The sequence below is a fragment of the Phaethon aethereus genome, assembly GCF_964289735.1.
Source record: "Phaethon aethereus genome assembly, chromosome: 2".
NCBI classification, from domain to species: Eukaryota; Metazoa; Chordata; class Aves; order Phaethontiformes; family Phaethontidae; genus Phaethon; species Phaethon aethereus.
Genome location: NC_138582.1, coordinates 110,806,667 through 110,823,006, shown reverse-complemented (window position 1 = coordinate 110,823,006; position 16,340 = coordinate 110,806,667). Strand labels below are relative to the sequence as shown.

Genomic DNA, 16,340 nt, shown 5'->3' with positions numbered 1-16,340 from the left:
CCCATCTAAAAGGGAGTTGTTATGCTGTTATGCAGCCTCCCTTTATTTTTTTAAAAGATGAAATCTACTGGATTTTTGGAGACATTTCTTTTCTTGGAGGTATAGTCTTACTTGGAGATATTTTGAGCCTTCCAGACATTTCAAACTGATTCACCAAAACTGCTATTTTCTTCCCTTACTTAATCTGACTCCTTTATTGATCAAAAGGTTTAACTTGTATTTCCCCAACCTTTAATCAAGCAGTTTGATGTGTCAGTTGAGATATTTTCTGTCCTGAACTCTGCTGAATCTTATAAAGTATCCTCCACCCACCAGGCTGAAGGCAGTAGCTTAAAGGAAAGGAACAATTGGAGGCAAGTCCATGCTTGGAGTGGCAGGCAAACCTCCTTCTTGCCCACCTTGCCTTCCCAGGTGCCTCTGTACAACAGGTACGAGGGCTTTAGATGTGGAAGGCCAGCCCATGGATGAAGTGGATGATGGTCCAGCTACACCAGAGGTTTTGCCGAGGTCAGAAAGGCCTACCCCCACATCACAACCACCTCCACAAGGAAGAAAAGACAGATTATAGTTGTAGGCTATACAACTTCCCCTTCTGAGGGAAACAGAGGGTCCAATGTGCCAGACAGACCCCCCTTTTAGGGAAGACTGTTGCCTCCCTGGGGCCCAGGTTAAGGACGTTACTAGGATACTTCCTAGCCTGGTACAACCCTTGGACCATTACTGCTCTTCCATGTGGGTAGCAATGAATCTGCAATGTGTAGTCTAAGGGCAATCAAAAGAGACTTCAGGGCCTTGGGATGGTTGGTTAGGGAATCTGGAGCACAGGTTATTTTTTCTTCTCTCCTTCCAGTTGTGGGCAGCGACATTGGAAGAAAGAGACAGGCCCAGTCTATTAATACATAGTTCCGTGACTGGTGTCACCACCACCATTTTGGTTTTTTTGATAATGAGATGGGGAATCCATTGATGAAGGCTTCTTACTCCAGCTACAGGAGGCATTGCGCTCACAGGTTATAGTCCTGCTGGGGGACTTCAACCACCCCAACATCTCCTGGAAAAGTAGCACGGCGAGCTGTAGGCAATCCAGGGGACTCCTGGAGTGCATGGAGGATAGCTTCCTATGCCAGGTAATAGACAGCCCTGGATGGTGATCTGTTGGTCACCAACGCATGTGAGCTAATTGGTGAGGTCAAGATTGGAGGCAGCCTGGTCTGCAGTGATCATGCACTGGTGCACTTTGCAGTCCTTGGAGATATGGGGCAGGCAAAGAGTAAAGTCAGGACCCTGAATTTTAGGAAAGCAAAATTCCAGCTCCTCAGGTAGTTAGTCAATAGGATACCCCAGAAAACTGCCCTCAGGGACAAGGGAGCAGAACAGAGCTGGCAGATATTTAAGGATGCTTTCCATTGAGCACAAGAGCTCTCAATTCCCAGGGGTAAGAAATCAGGAAAGGAAGGCAAGAGACCAGTATGGCGGAGTGGAGACCTGCTGGGCAAACCAAAGGGCAAGCAGGAAATGCACAGGCAGGGAAAGCAGGGACAGTTATATTGGCATGAGTACAGGGGTGCTGCTTGGTTGCGTAGGGCTGGGGTCAGGAAGATCAAGGCATGGCTGAAGCTGAACTTGGCAAGGGGTGCAAAGAGTAATAAGAAGGGCTTCTACAGGTATGTAAGCCACAAAAGGAAAGTCAAAGAAAGCGTATCCCCCTTAATGAGCAAGGCTGGCAAGCTGGTAACAATGGATGAGGAGAGGGCTGATGTAGTCAGCAACTTCTTTGCCTCAGTCTTCACTGGCAGTCTCTCTTCCCACACCTCTCAAGGGGGTGGACTGCAAGACGGGGACTGGAGGAGCAAAGTTACTCCCACACTAAGAGAAGATCAGATTCGAGACCACCTGAGGAACCTGAATGTGCACAAGTCTATGGGACCTGACAAGATGTATCCCAGAGTCCTGAGGGAATTGGCTGATGTAGTTACCAAACCACTCTCCATGATATTTGAAAACTCATGGCAGTCAGGTGAAGTCCCTGGTGACTGGAAAAAGAGTAGCATTGCACTGATTTTTAAAAAGGGTAGCAAGGAGGACCCTGGGAACTACCAACCCATCAGCCTCACCTCTGTGCCTGGGCAGATCATGGAACAGATCCTCCTAGAAGCTATGCTAAGGCACATGGAGGACAGGGAAGTGATTTGAGACAGCCAGCATGGCTTCACCAAGGGCAAGTCCTGCCTGACAAACGTAGGGCCCTTCTATGGGGGACATCAGTGGACAAGGAAAGAGATACAGATGTCGTCTATCTGGACGTCTGTAAGGCCTTTGACACGGTCCTCCACAACATCCTTCTCCCTAAATTGGAGAGATATGGATTTGATGGGTGGACTGTTGGGTGGATGAGGAATTGGTTGGATGGTTGCACCCTCAGGGTAGTGGACAATGACTCAATGTCCAGATGGAGACTGATGATGAGCAGAGTCCCTCAGGGGTCCGTGTTGGGTCCAGTACTGTTTAATACCTTCATCAATGACCTAGACAGTGGGATCAAGTGCACCATCAGCAAGTTTGCAGACTACATCAAGCTGAGTGGTGCAGCTGACACGCCTGAGGGACGGGATGCCATCCAGAGGGACCTGGAACAAGCTTGAGGAAAGGGCCCATGTGAACCTCATGAGGTTCAACAAGGCCAAGTGCAGGGTCCTGCACCTGGGTCAGGGGCAACCCCTGGTATCAAGACAGGCTGGGGATGAAGGGATTGAGAGCAGCCGTGCGGACAAGGACTTGGGGGTCTGGTGGATGAAAAGCTGGACACAAGATGGCAACGTGCACTCGCAGACCAGAAAGCCACCCACATGCTGGGCTGCATCAAAAGACATGTGGCCAGCAGGTCAGGGAGGTGATTCTGCACCTCTCATCCGCTCTTGTGAGACCCCACTTGGAGTACTGTGTCCAGCTCTGGAGCCCTCAGCACAGGAAAGACATGGACTCTGGAGATGGTCCAGAGGAGGGCCACAAAAATGATCAGAGGGATGGAGCATCTCTCCTATGAGGACAGGCTGAGAGCGTTGGGGTTGCTCAGCCTGGAGAAGAGAAGGCTCTAGGGAGAACTTATTGCAGCCTTCCAGTACTTAAAGGGGTCTTCTAAGAAAGAGAGGGAGGGACTTTTTAGCAGGGCCTGTTGTGAGAGGAAAGGGCGTAGTGGTTTTCAACTAAAAGAGGGTAGATTTAGGCTAGCTATAAGGAAGAAATTTTTCACAATGGGGGTGGTTAAACACTGGCACATATTGCCCAGAGAGGTGGTAGATGCCCCATCCCTGGCAACATTGAAGGTCAGGTTGGATGGGGCTCTGAGCAACCTGATGTAGTTGACGATGTCCCTGCTCACTGCAGGGGAGTTGGACTAGATGACTTTTTAAAGGTCCCTTCAAACCCAAACTATTCTATGATTCTGTGATTCTAAGTTTACTTACACAGTATTCAGCAGCAGCACAGGGCTTTACTCTAAGCACACACTGACATTTAGTGTTAACTGAGTTGAGGTGACTCTGCAGCCTTGAGATCAGCGTCACACAGCCAACAACACAGCACTGCAACGTGCCTTCACCTGATAAGGGAAGAGCATGGTCTTTGGTGGGTTTGGGAATGTCATTTCCCTGTGCTCTTCTCAAGTTTACTTCTCTAGGAAATCATAATCTGAGCATTTTGTATGTCCCTGCTGGGTTAATCCTTCCCGAGCGAGGCTGCATTGCCACTACCATCTGGTGCTTGGGGTGCGAGCAGTCCGGTCCGTTAACTGGTGCTAACAGCAGTGAATGTGGGGGGCTTGATGGGCTGCTCCAGGAGCTGGGCCTGCGCCCTGGCCTGGGCCTGGCCTGGGCTCAGCAAGGTGACTTTGTGCCCTCACCCAGGAAGGTCCCTGTTCCGGCCTGTGCTGTGCCAGAGCTGGGTCTGCTGTACCAGTGAGAGGCCCTTTCTCAGTCACTCGCAGAGCTTGGCCTGTCCCCGCTGGCAGGCAGCGCAGAGCCTCATGCCGCCTCCCCTGGCTGTTGCTCACCTTGGAAAGGGTGTCCAGCTGCACACTCTTACTGGGGTGTCTCCTGCCTGCTCCTGTGGGCTGCCTACCCATTTCCTTCTCCAGGACGAGAGAGCTGAATGTGACCCCTGCCTACTTTTCAGGTTTTTTTCAAGCTAGAGGAGTTCATACTATGGGGTATGTGTATGTGCTGCTTTGATACAGAAGACATGCTCTCTTTTAACTCCTTGGGCCTGAGGCTTGCAAGTACACTACATAATTTAAAGATCCTGGAATGCAAGGAAGGCTTCTGGCTTCTAAAATAGCTCTCTATGAGTAAAGATGCCTGCCTGGTTGGTCTTAAGATTGTGTAGGACTGTCTCTTGTACCTTACAGGCTCTGTCAGTAGCCTGCAAGTTTAGAGACAGCCACTTCAAAAATGTTTGAGGAAACAAAGCAGTAGTTTTAGATTCTAGTGCCTGTGCTTATTTTAGAGCTTGAAAAGTTAAATGAAATTAACCCATTAGGCACTGACTATGCAAGGAAGCCTGAAACTTGAATGTATTAAACTCTGCAACACCAGCAAATCAAACTGTAAACCCTGCTAGAAGTTACAGATAAGTCATGTCTGGTGGTGGGGAGGGGGACACATTATACCACTGACCTTGGAAAGTGCAGTTTGATAAACACAAATAAGGAAAATCACTTGCTGGTAAACGCAAATGTTCTATTTCCTGTTTTAGGTCAGGAAAAAAGATGAAAGCACAGTTAACTGAAATTCAGTGCTTCTGGCAGATAAAGTGTGCAAACAAGCTCTGAGCAGGTGGGTTGGATTTGGTGATTACTAAAGAACCCTTCCAACCTTAATGATTTTGTGATTATGTGCTCTTAGCTGCTCTTACCTGCTATTACCTGCTGTACTACCTGTCATGGAGAGCATTTCTGAAACAAAAGTATTTTTTTTCCTTCTCAGGGAACTATCTCACTCTATACGCTTGGTATAACACAAGCTGAGCATTTCATATTGCTGTATATTGAATCATTTGAGGATTTCCTTTCTATGGAATGCAAACAGGGTTGCAAGTGATGCCAATGCAGTACCAGATGCTTAAACTTTTGCTCATTGTTGTTCAAATAAAGCACTCATTCACTTAAAATTGGCAACTGTATGGCCTATTACAATTGCACATCTCTAATCATTGGGGGCCGTATCCATGTTGGAGTAAATTATTAGACTTTCACTGAACCAAAGCAGAACTAAATCAACTTAGATCATCTGAAAATAAAGCCCTGACTCATAACCTTAGAGTTAGTGCCTTAGACAATAGTGAGGCTACTCACTAGAATAAATGTGGGTGTCCCCTGGCCAAAACTGAGACTCAGTCTTGGACCCTCTGCTCTTTAAGGTCAACTGCATAAGTTTGAATCATGATAGAGAGATTTTTACTGTATGAGATTTAATTGAGTACAGCAGCTTGAAACTGTCTCTGCTGCATATTCCTTAATCAGTGTGCATGCAGCTCCCTTTGAAAGTTCAATTTAAATATGAGCTCTGTGGTTGGAAGAAGTAAAGAATATGTGTTTGAGAGCGATTATGTGAATAAAGGATATAGAATTTGAGCCAGAAAGAATAATTTGGCATTGAGCAATGAGTATTCTTAAAAAGACGTGTGGAAAGATTATATACCATCAGATTACTGAATTGAGTGGCATCAGCTCAAAAAGAAATTAGAAATAGAAGTTCTAAATCAGTATTTTGTAGGTCAGCTGTGCATCTTCCTGTTTTCATACACCTGTAAACCTTAAAACAAGGGCTCCAGCTAGTCATCTGTTTCCTTAATGTTTTAATAGATTGTCTTGTCCATTTTGTAGCTCATTTATTCACCAAGTAAATTGAGTGTAAATGTTGTATGATGTGGTACAGCTTCTTTCTTTGCTGTAGTTTTTTTTGTTAAGTAATGAGCAAGCTCAGTTCAATAAGGATTGAGAACTCTTTTGGCCATTTGCTATGTGAGAGTCAGAATTGTCCTTTTTTATTGACCTGGAGCTCTTGTGATTTACTTTTTTAATAAACAGTGAAAACATTAGTAGAAGCTAGCTGGTTTGAAGTAAATTAAGTTCTTTACTGTACATGTTTTCAGAATTTAATTATACAGTTTAATGTTGCCATTGTGATCCAATATCAAATGACAGGTTTCACAATGAAGGATAGAACTAAATGTATTTACAGTTTTGAGGAACATTTCTGACTTGTAAATAAGCATGATAAAATACAAAAAGCTGAGTTTCCTTAGAATATTTCAATTATACATATATTTTTTACCAGATTTATTTGTAAGTACCATAGATAGATAATAATAAATCATAGAGTACATTTTGCTGCTTCTAAGTGCACAGTTGCAAGATGCCTGAATTTTGACTTTTACAATCATAAATTACCCTTGCAATGCTATACATATGAAAACTTTTTAAGTATAAACCCCATATATTAATCTGCTTCTCTTTTGTCCATTTGGTGAATACTATTGTACTATGACCTGCAAAATTATCAACTAAAACATGATTTTTACAGCAAGAAACACTGGAGGAGGTTTTGGTAAAAGGGAATGGTTTTATAACCTACCATCTCTCACTTTTCAGTGATGAATGCAGATGATGTTCATGCTAGTATAACTTTGAGATTATGAAGACTGCACAGTTTAATTAGCACCTTATAGTTCGAAGATAGTTAAAAATACCCAGGTCTTCAACCTCAGGATTCAACAGGTCTTCAGAACAGCTTTCAATTTTTCTTCCTATTTTGAACTTTAACTACATGAATAGAATTATTTTAAAGGGAAGTAAGCGTGCATCAACAGTAAAATAAATTACATTCTCAGGACAAAATACTTGTTAAAAAGCCTTGTTTATAAAATATCACTACAATATACAGGTAAGTTCAGAGATTTTTCTGTTTGGAAAAAAAAAGAAAAAGCTCATTGTTTAAGCAGTTGGAATTAGGCAGAGAAACACACTGCCATGGAAGTTGTATTTTTTGTGGTGCTTAATCTTCTATCTCCTCGATGAATAGAGTCCTTCATATAGACTGCATCTCATACCATGCATTATAATTGACTTTCTGGAGTCTCAACCCAGAGTAGATTATGGAAGGAATAGTTTTTACCTGATCTGAATTGTTTATTCATTTCACTTGTTGCATTTGTTTCTTATCAGACATTAAATTATCCCAGACAGACATTTGCACAAGAGCTAGGAAAATGAATAATAGTATACCGGCATTATAACAACAATGATAATAATAATCAGAAAAATTGCCTGTGCTTTGAAATTCAGAGAAAACTTGAAAAGTACTGAGTGCTGTTGGCATATCTTCAGTGGATATTTCACTCAGAACTTGGCAAAACATTTTCACCACTTCATCACAGATTTATTTTCAGAGTTTCTTGCAGGTATTTAAAATATAAGAATAAAGTTTGTGCCTTTTACCCAAAAACTGAGTTAAAAATTACACCTTGACAAAATATGTTTTGCTGCTTTGATACTGCATTGCCATAGATACATCATATCTAATGTAAAGAAAAGCAAGAAAAAAATTCCAAACCTCATAACAAATATATTTTTTCTTTTTCAAGCATTGACATCTCTTAGGGTTGGATTCATTGACAGATGATGACAGGATTCAGATTCAGTGCAGTGGAAGCTAACCAGGGAACAGAAACTTAAAATTTATTTTCCTTCACCTTATGCTTCTAGAGTATGAAGAAGTATACATTATTGTTTATGCGATATGCATCTGTATCTGTATTAGGTTTTGATGTTTCTGGGTTTTTTTCCTTTGTGCCAGATGCATTGCCTTTTGAAAAAGAGAGTAAAGGCAGTGTCAGTTTTGCTGCAGCAGATTTCAAGCCACTGGGTTGCCCATGTCCTTGCAGTTGGACTGTAGTGCCTGAAGGCAATGTTCAAACACAGTACCTTTGACTCTCTTCCTCATTGTAAGAAAACGTAAAAGAGGAAACAATCTTTTGACTGCTGTGCCCGGACATGGTGTCCTCATTTTTCTGGTGCAATGAGATGTAGTATTGCAGCTCTAACATTAGCTCTGCTAACTTAGTTCCACTAAGATTTGAGCTGCAAAAACTCCAGTAGCAAATTCAACATGCTGTCATGTTGACAGTATTTGCAACTACTGAAAAAGTATATTAGGGTCTTTTGAAGTAATTTCTGTGTATATAAGTTATCATAAGTAATAATAAAATGAGAGGGGTTTTTTTTAGTATGATTTTGAGCCTTATCCCTTGCTTTGTTAGGATTAAAACCTCATTTTTGCTATTAAACTATGTAAATAATACACTGTTTATGTGCTTATATTTGTCATAATGATATTTTAGTACCTGTGACTAATAGCTATAACAAATGAAACTACACATGTAGAATACTTTGGCCCAGCCAGAGATGCTTTGATGCATCTCTGATGTTTTCAGTGTACAGACACACAGTGCATGGTTAATGCTATTTATTACCATAGTATTAATACATCAGACATAAGGCTTACCTTAGGAGGCAGGAAAAGAATGCTACAAGTGAAGATCTTTTCCCTAAACCACTTAATCTAAACAGAAGATTTAAGCAGATGAAATAAAGGTAATGGAGGAGAGAGAATGGAGTGAGGAAATTTCACCTATGGTCGCTGTGGATCAGTGGTACAGAACTTTTGTGGTTTTAATCCCAGTGAAATATTCTCTACAGGCTTTTGTAGAGTTGATCATTCAGAGATCAGTAGTGCTTTAAAAATATGTGTACATGTTAAATTTCCAATTAATAATGTTGATTTTGGTTGCTGTATGGTAAACATTTTTCTGGAAAGTACTTTGGTGTTCTGCTTTGTTCTGATCAGTGTTATTTTACTGTGTCTGATAGCATGGATTTTTTAGTAATTCCAGGCAGTACTTTGATCAAAGTAGCTAAGTGCGGAAGTCTCGGTATTGAGTCTCTGTAAATGAGTGCTTCTTCATCCTTCAGATGCTGACATTGAGGATAGATTTCTCTCATGAGAAAGGAAGGAAAAAGAGAAGTTCTGGAACTTGAGTCTGATTTTAAGCAGTTTCTTTATAATTAATTAATAAATTATTTTTAAGCACCAAATAAAATATCTATATACAGATTTGATTCCTTCACCAAATTTTACCAAATCCTGCATGTGGCCAAAAGTACAGGACAAAAGCATAAGTAGGAAGACCCGTGACTGGTGACTTATTTTCCTTTGAGATTTGGAAATGGGGTCATATTTGTCACCCAATTGCCTGTCGACATTTTTAAGACCTTCTGACTTGATTGTGTTTTAGAAGAAAATTAAATGTGGTGATGCCATTAACTAGTGAAATGGTTTTAATGTGGCATCTCAGACATACACTGGGATAAGACCTTCCTAGCCAGCTGATAGTGGTGTTATATTTTTAAAAGGTCAACAGTGTTATCCAGTCCCTCCATATTGTAGGAAATCCAATAGGGGATAAATCAAACTGAAAGTAATCAGAATGGTACTTCCTATTTAAATGTGATTTTTTTTTAAAGTATTGTCAGTTTCTTTTTCCCCGCATCTTTCTGCATTTTCTCCTCTTCCTCCCTCTTTTCCTCTTTCTCACTTTTTCTTCCACTTTATCTTGTTCAAAAAAAATTTCCCCTATTGCACCAATAGCCTCTGAGAACAGTCAGACTTCACTGAATGCAGATGATGGCTTAGGTCTCTTTCCTACTAATGCTGGTAGTTGAGTGGCTAAGGATGAGAAAAAATTGTATATTTACACTGCAAGTATAGGTATTATATGGTCTAAGTACCATTCCGGATCATGGTAATTATCATGATATTAACTAGCTGAGTGTCATCATAGAAGGAACACAAGTCATTACCACAGTTCTACATATGATAACTCTTAAACATAATTGCTGTGTAATCTTTAGGTGATTGAATTATCATGCAGACCCATGTGCATAGTGCCAGCACAGCTATGCATAAAAACCACTGCTTAATCAAAAATTACTGTTTCGTTTTTTAATGGAATGATTTCCAAAACATGGCAATTCAAGGCCAGGTTTTGGAAAATGTGCTACCTTTGTACTCAGTTTTGTTGAAGTGTGTGATATTAATTTGCTTCAGTGAATGATGTAAAGAACATGTATGCATAACTGCAACAATGGCATAGGTACAAAAGGGATACTTGCCTTTTCATGGGCAACATATTGTGAATCCACAAACCCACAGAAGTCAAGCCGTTGTCCTGATCAGCTCTGGATCAGCCTGACTGTTTAGGTAAGTTTTGCAGATGTTACAAAATGGTACCAGCTGGCCTTAGGGGAAAGATAATATACCCCAAAAAAGGGGTTCCTGTAACCATCACAAAGTAAATTCAACAAATGTTGCTGGAAGAGAATCTCTGACATTGTATATGGAGTCATATTTCTTATGATGTACATTTGCTATGAAGGTTGCTTAAGCTGTAATGTCCATCAATTTTCTTTCATTCCTAGAATTTGCTCAAGGCAGCTAAACGTAGATTCAAAAGAGCATAATCTGTATAGCAAATTTGCTTTACATAGAAGTATGATTTTTGTGATAACAGAGTGACTTTTGTGTAGATATTTTTTCTATAAACAGATTTCATGCTTTTCTAAAGGTTCTTTTCTGAAAGTACATACAAAAATCTCAAGAAGGCATTTCTTGGATCTCTTGACAGCTTGTAAGGCAAGCAAAACCAACAGGTTGATATAATCTCTGTTACAATTTTTTTCTAACTATTTTGCTTCTTCAAAACAAATTCTAGAAGTAATGTATTCACTTGAGTTGTGAGCGTATACAAGATAACCCCACCTCTGAAATCACATACTGTTTCTTCTGAGTACAGACTCAGAATATGAACCCAGGTGGCCTCATTTCTAGAGCAACATCTGCATCTGTGACTGAGAAAATGTGTCCTCCTTGCATGCTGATAACTTTTTAATGGATTTCTTGCACTGCAGATAAAACATGCCATTCTGATGCATTTAATTCTGAGCTGATTTACATTCCTGGAATTTGTCATTCAGAAGAATCAGACCAGGCTGAGAGTTTTAGTTGCACTTCGAGCTTAATAAGTATTTATTATTGGAATGTGTATTGTAAGGTCTGTTTCATAGAGAAAACTGATATTTTTAATATATATTGCTGCATTCTGATCTATATTAATATACCAATAAATATGGGATATTGCAGTCAATTTGTAATGCTCATGTTTTATGTACTGAATACAATTTTTTTACCATTTAGTTGGCATAAACAATAAGTGGGTCAAAGGTTATCATTTCAGCAAAGGTTTTTGCAGGTTTAGGAAGATTTCGAGGTAGGATCAAGTTATATGGTTGTAATCTGTTTCATTGCAGGGCTCAACTGCTATCAACAAATCTGACCCCTTTGGGTCCAAGTGTCTTAGTTCATTGCCTAACCACAAGCAGAGATGAACAGAGACTGCATGATTATTGTGCAAATAACATCTCTATCTACCTGCCTCTCTTCTTTCTAATGGCAAGAAGAATCTAGAACTGGTGCTTCCAGTTATGTGATGCAAGTAATGGCAGGAATGGCAGGTATACATGGCAAAGATTATATCTAGTCTGGTAATTAAGGGTGAGAGAATGCTACTGAAAACTCAGTATATGGTTCTATATAGATTGAATAAATGGTTGGAACTAAAAATTCAAAAATTTAAAATTATTCTCTTTCACCTCCTTTCCACAGACATGATAATGGGTCAATGTGATCCATGAAAAAGTCTATGCATTAAAAAATAGATATATAAATCTTGGCCATTGGAAAGAGCCTTCAAATCTTTCAGTGACTGTTACCCATCTGTTTGATGACAGTCAGCTGCTACAGATTCAAATATGTTAAAAAACTAGTGTGCAGAAATGCACTGCATATGCCTATTAATATTTTAGAAAGGAGAGGGACAACATCTTATGGAGACATGAGGAAACTTGCATTATAGACTCTGTGTCCTCAGTCTTCTAGATCTCTTTGACTCCCAGAGGAAGAATTTTGTGGAGTCTTTGGCTGTTGTGAGTAGAGAAAGAAAGTTTATTTCTATGATTTTTTCTGATCTAACATGAAAAGGTAAAGCAGGGTGATTAGACTTACTTTCCAGGTCTAACACAGCTTTTTTTGACATGCTTAATGCTCCTTCCATTAACTCTAGTGGCCTTTGTATCTGAGCCAATGTGTGAGCATGAGTGAGTAGGAGATAGCATGTCTTAACGTTTTTATCTCAGGTAGACTCTGAAATACATACACTTGATGCTGGTTTGCAGAAAACATCACTTATCTTTAAAACTCTTAAGCTTAAAAAGCAGCAGCATTGTGAAGGTAAAATCATAAGCTCTGGTGATCCATGCTGTGCCAAGATCCATAATTTTATCTTTAGTATAAATTAGATGGACCTGTAGGTCAACAACTGTCCACTGTCATGCTTCCCCCATATCAATCTTGAGAACTGTAAATAGTTTCTGCAAGGTAGCAAAGTTCTTAACTTCTGCAATTTGTAATAATCCCTAGAGAGTCAACAGTTTGTGTCAACTGAGGGTAATGACCATATTGTGATTATACATATGGATTTATTAAAACTGTACAGAGGACAAATGGGTATATCAACCAGAAATAGATATCACTTACTTCATCAGCACGCAGAGAATCATTGTGTAAGCAAAACAAATGACCTGGAAGTGGTAGAGAACTATTTATTATACTAGTTATTCATGGGGAAAATCCTGCATGATGGAAGCATAATGTGTTGGTTTTTATATTTGAAAACTTGCTATGTTCAATGATGTAAAGATGTATGTATAGGCATTTAATCAACATGCATGCAAACCTGTCTCAACTGTGTGTGTCTTAGTTAATTAATAAAAGATGGGTTGTGGAGTTCTTAACTGAACAATGAAATAGAAATAACTTGAAATATTGGTTGTGGTTTTACATACTTTTCTCTAGAAAATAAATGCTAAGTATTGTGAAGCTTGGTTGAATGCTCTGACACTCCAATAGCTCTTATATCACTGTGAAAAGCATTTATAGAAATTATAGAATGTGAAAAATCAACCTATACAGATGCTATATATAAGCAGTTCTTTGATAGTAATTGAGACACTACAGTAGTAAAAATTGACTCAGCAGACCATTTTGGTTCCTAAATTCTCAAGACAAGGATAGATGTACACATTTATTTAGGCTCTTCTCTGAATCAGTGTCTAAAACATTTCAGAGATTAGCTGAAAGTAAGCATTTGTTAAATGTGTGTTTGACATATGTTGTAAGAACAAAGGCATCAGGTTTTAGTATAATCAGCTAATGTAAGCCATATAAATTCTAACTGAAAAATATGCATTTATTTAGGCTTAGTGTACAAAGAGTTTTAATGGAGTTTTAAAAGATTCTTCTATGTTAATTACACAGCAGGAATGGGTTTGTTTATTTTTTTGAGGGCATCTGAAAGATTTAAATTACTTCCCACAATAGTAGCAAACACAAGTTAGGAATTTTTAAAAGTTGCAAGCAGTCACCGAAGAGCAGCCCACAGAAGTAGGCATAAATCCGGCGTGGTTGAAGAATATATGATAAAATGCCACCCTTCATTTCATTAATAGCGTGAAATGACTGGTATGAATACGGTATGCCAATAAGAAGTGTGACTGTTTTTGAGAATATGGGTGGGAAATACTTTTTTCTTTAAGAAAATGAACATTTTTTATTAATTCCTTTTTAAGAATTTTGCTTGTTTAAAATGTCAGTTGTCAATAATGAAGATGAAATGCTCATACAAATAGTAGCTGAGGCACTGGTGATTGATGATAGGTTAAGCAGTTTACAAAGGGATTTTCTTAATCAAATCTGTATAAATTTTAGAGATCAGTATCTGTTTACAATCTTTTACTGAGCTCTGCTTAAAAGACAATATTCATTACACAGCAGAAGTATGTCTGTTGAATGGAATCAAGTTCTGTGGCTATTTTTACTGTGGATGTAGCCTCCAGAAAATTGTGGAAAATTGTGGCTCATTCTTTAGAGTAGAGATTAAGTCATGAAAATAAGATAATGTGAAATTTTGTACTGTCATTTTGCAACATTTATGTGAATATTGGATTAACTTTAAATGATAATGTTTGCATCCCTCAATTTTCTTCCCAGATGTTGAATAAAACCAGACCTGGAACAAAAAATAACCAAAATGACAGAATTCTTTTTTTTCCTCTCAAAATTAGTTTAGGTCACAACTTACACAAGATTTCCATATAAAACTAGACAAGGCTTATGCCTATGGTTTACATACAGATTGAGGAATCTTTTAAAATTGCTAGGCCATTTTTTGGGGCTCATGTTTTATTGTTCACAGTCCTCACAAATACCTATACTGCATTTTAAAGAGGTATCAATTAATTATTAGTGACCACTCAGAAATTTGGCTTTCATCTTCAGCTATAGTTAGGAAAGTGTGCATGGCAGCAACTATATTTGAGAGAAACCAGAAGATGTTGAGTACAGTTGTAGTATTTTTCCCCTTGAATCTGGGGGTTTTTTTTACATCCTATGGATTAAATTTATTGTCCTGCCTGGTTCCTACTTTTTATAATATTAAATTATGGTAAAGGAAAAATGTATTTACAGTGTATATCACACTTGCACATTTTTTATTCTGTCCTGGTGCAACCTACATATGGCATGTCTGTTTTTCCAGTGGCCACAGGAATATATAATCGCTTATCAACCATGTTACTTGCTTTTTCCTTTAGGGGCTGATGTTATCAATTTTGATGGCCATGTAGTGTTACCATACAGATTCAGGAACAAGAAAATGAAAACATTGAAAGATGTCATCTCTCTGAAATTTAAGACCTCTGAAAGTGAAGGTGTAATCTTCCATGGAGAAGGACAGCAAGGAGACTATATCACCTTGGAACTGAAGAAAGCCAAACTTGTTCTAAATTTAAATCTAGGTATGCTTTGATTGTTTAGTTATGTGTACTTTTTAACTCTCCCACAAAAATTTTAGGTCAAATATTACATCTTCTTTTCCCTAGTAATATGGTAAGACACATCATTTAATTAGTTAATTTGGTGACAATGTTGTTCATTCCCTTTATATATGGGTTTTTTTTCTGTTCCATTCCTTACATTTTACTCTGTGTGAGGTACTGTGAAAATAAGATCATACAGAAACACAGGATCAGCAATATATTGTCATTAGAAACTTGCCACAAACAAAAAAAGCCTTGGTAGAACTGTATTTGGCCTCAGCTGTGGCTTTGTGTGAGAGAAGGACACTGTCATCAGTGCTAGAGGAATAAAGGTCACCCTTAGGGACCTTGCAGGAAAAACATATCAATCTGGGAAGCTACAGGCCACATGAAGTGGAGGCTCAGCAGCCTTCCTAGAATCTGAGAAGTAGGCCTAGAAAAGGAAAGAAGACATATCAATTTATCAGGCAATCATATGATGGAAACCTGTATATGTTACTCTACTTCCAGCCTCCATTTTCTCTCCCAGTGAAAGACTACAGCCCCATGAGTGACCGGATTTAGAAAGTACATTTGTTATGAAAAAAATTCACATTTATCTGGTTTCAGGTATTTTTTCCCTTCAAACAAAAGAGTTTTAGAAAAAGATTTCATGTAACTTTCCTTAGTTCTCTTACAGACATGTGAAGAGTAAATTAGTCTGTTCATAGTTTACATTGAATAGTAATTATTTCCACTAGAATTTTCTCCTGCTCTTTTTCTAAAGATCAATGTGAGCAGATCAGGAGGAGGAAAGCACATCTTCCTATAGCAGTTATCTATTTTTAACAATTTTAATTGCAATACTAACCCATTCATTTCCAGTTTCTCCATATTCTTCAGTTCAGTCTGTCTTTATAAATTATTATAACCTCCATATATGTGCTTGCTGGGGATGTTCTTCAATCACTAGGCTGATAAATGAGGATAGGCCCTGTGACAGCATTCTGGAGAAACTGGTGTCTCATGGCTTAGACAGATTTACTCTTCGCTGGGTGAGGAACTGGCTGGATGGCTGAGCCCAGAGAGTTGTGGTGAACGGTGTTAAATCCGGCTGGCGGCTGGTCACAAGCGGTGTTCCCCAGGGCTTGGTTCTGAGGCCGGTCTTGTTCAATATCTTTATAGATGATCTGGTTGAGGGAATCGAGTGCTCCCTCAGTAAGTTTGCAGATGACACCGAGTTGGGTGGGAGTGTTGATCTGCTGGAGGGTAGGAGGGCTCTGCAGAGGGGTCTGGACAGGCTGGATCGATGGGCTGA

At 39.3% G+C, this 16,340-nt stretch overlaps 1 protein-coding gene across 1 annotated transcript in view; it reads left to right on the top strand.

Moving 5' to 3' along the window:
* The window catches only part of CNTNAP2 (contactin associated protein 2), a gene marked incomplete at its 3' end in the record, with an annotated part of 1,307,043 nt that overhangs the window by 586,673 nt on the left and 704,030 nt on the right, over window positions 1–16,340 (top strand). Inside the window, exon 5 of the mRNA XM_081996846.1 lies at window positions 14,819–15,022. Within this exon, the coding sequence (XP_081852972.1) occupies window positions 14,819–15,022 (204 nt within the window). The remainder of the gene's footprint in view (window positions 1–14,818; window positions 15,023–16,340) is intronic.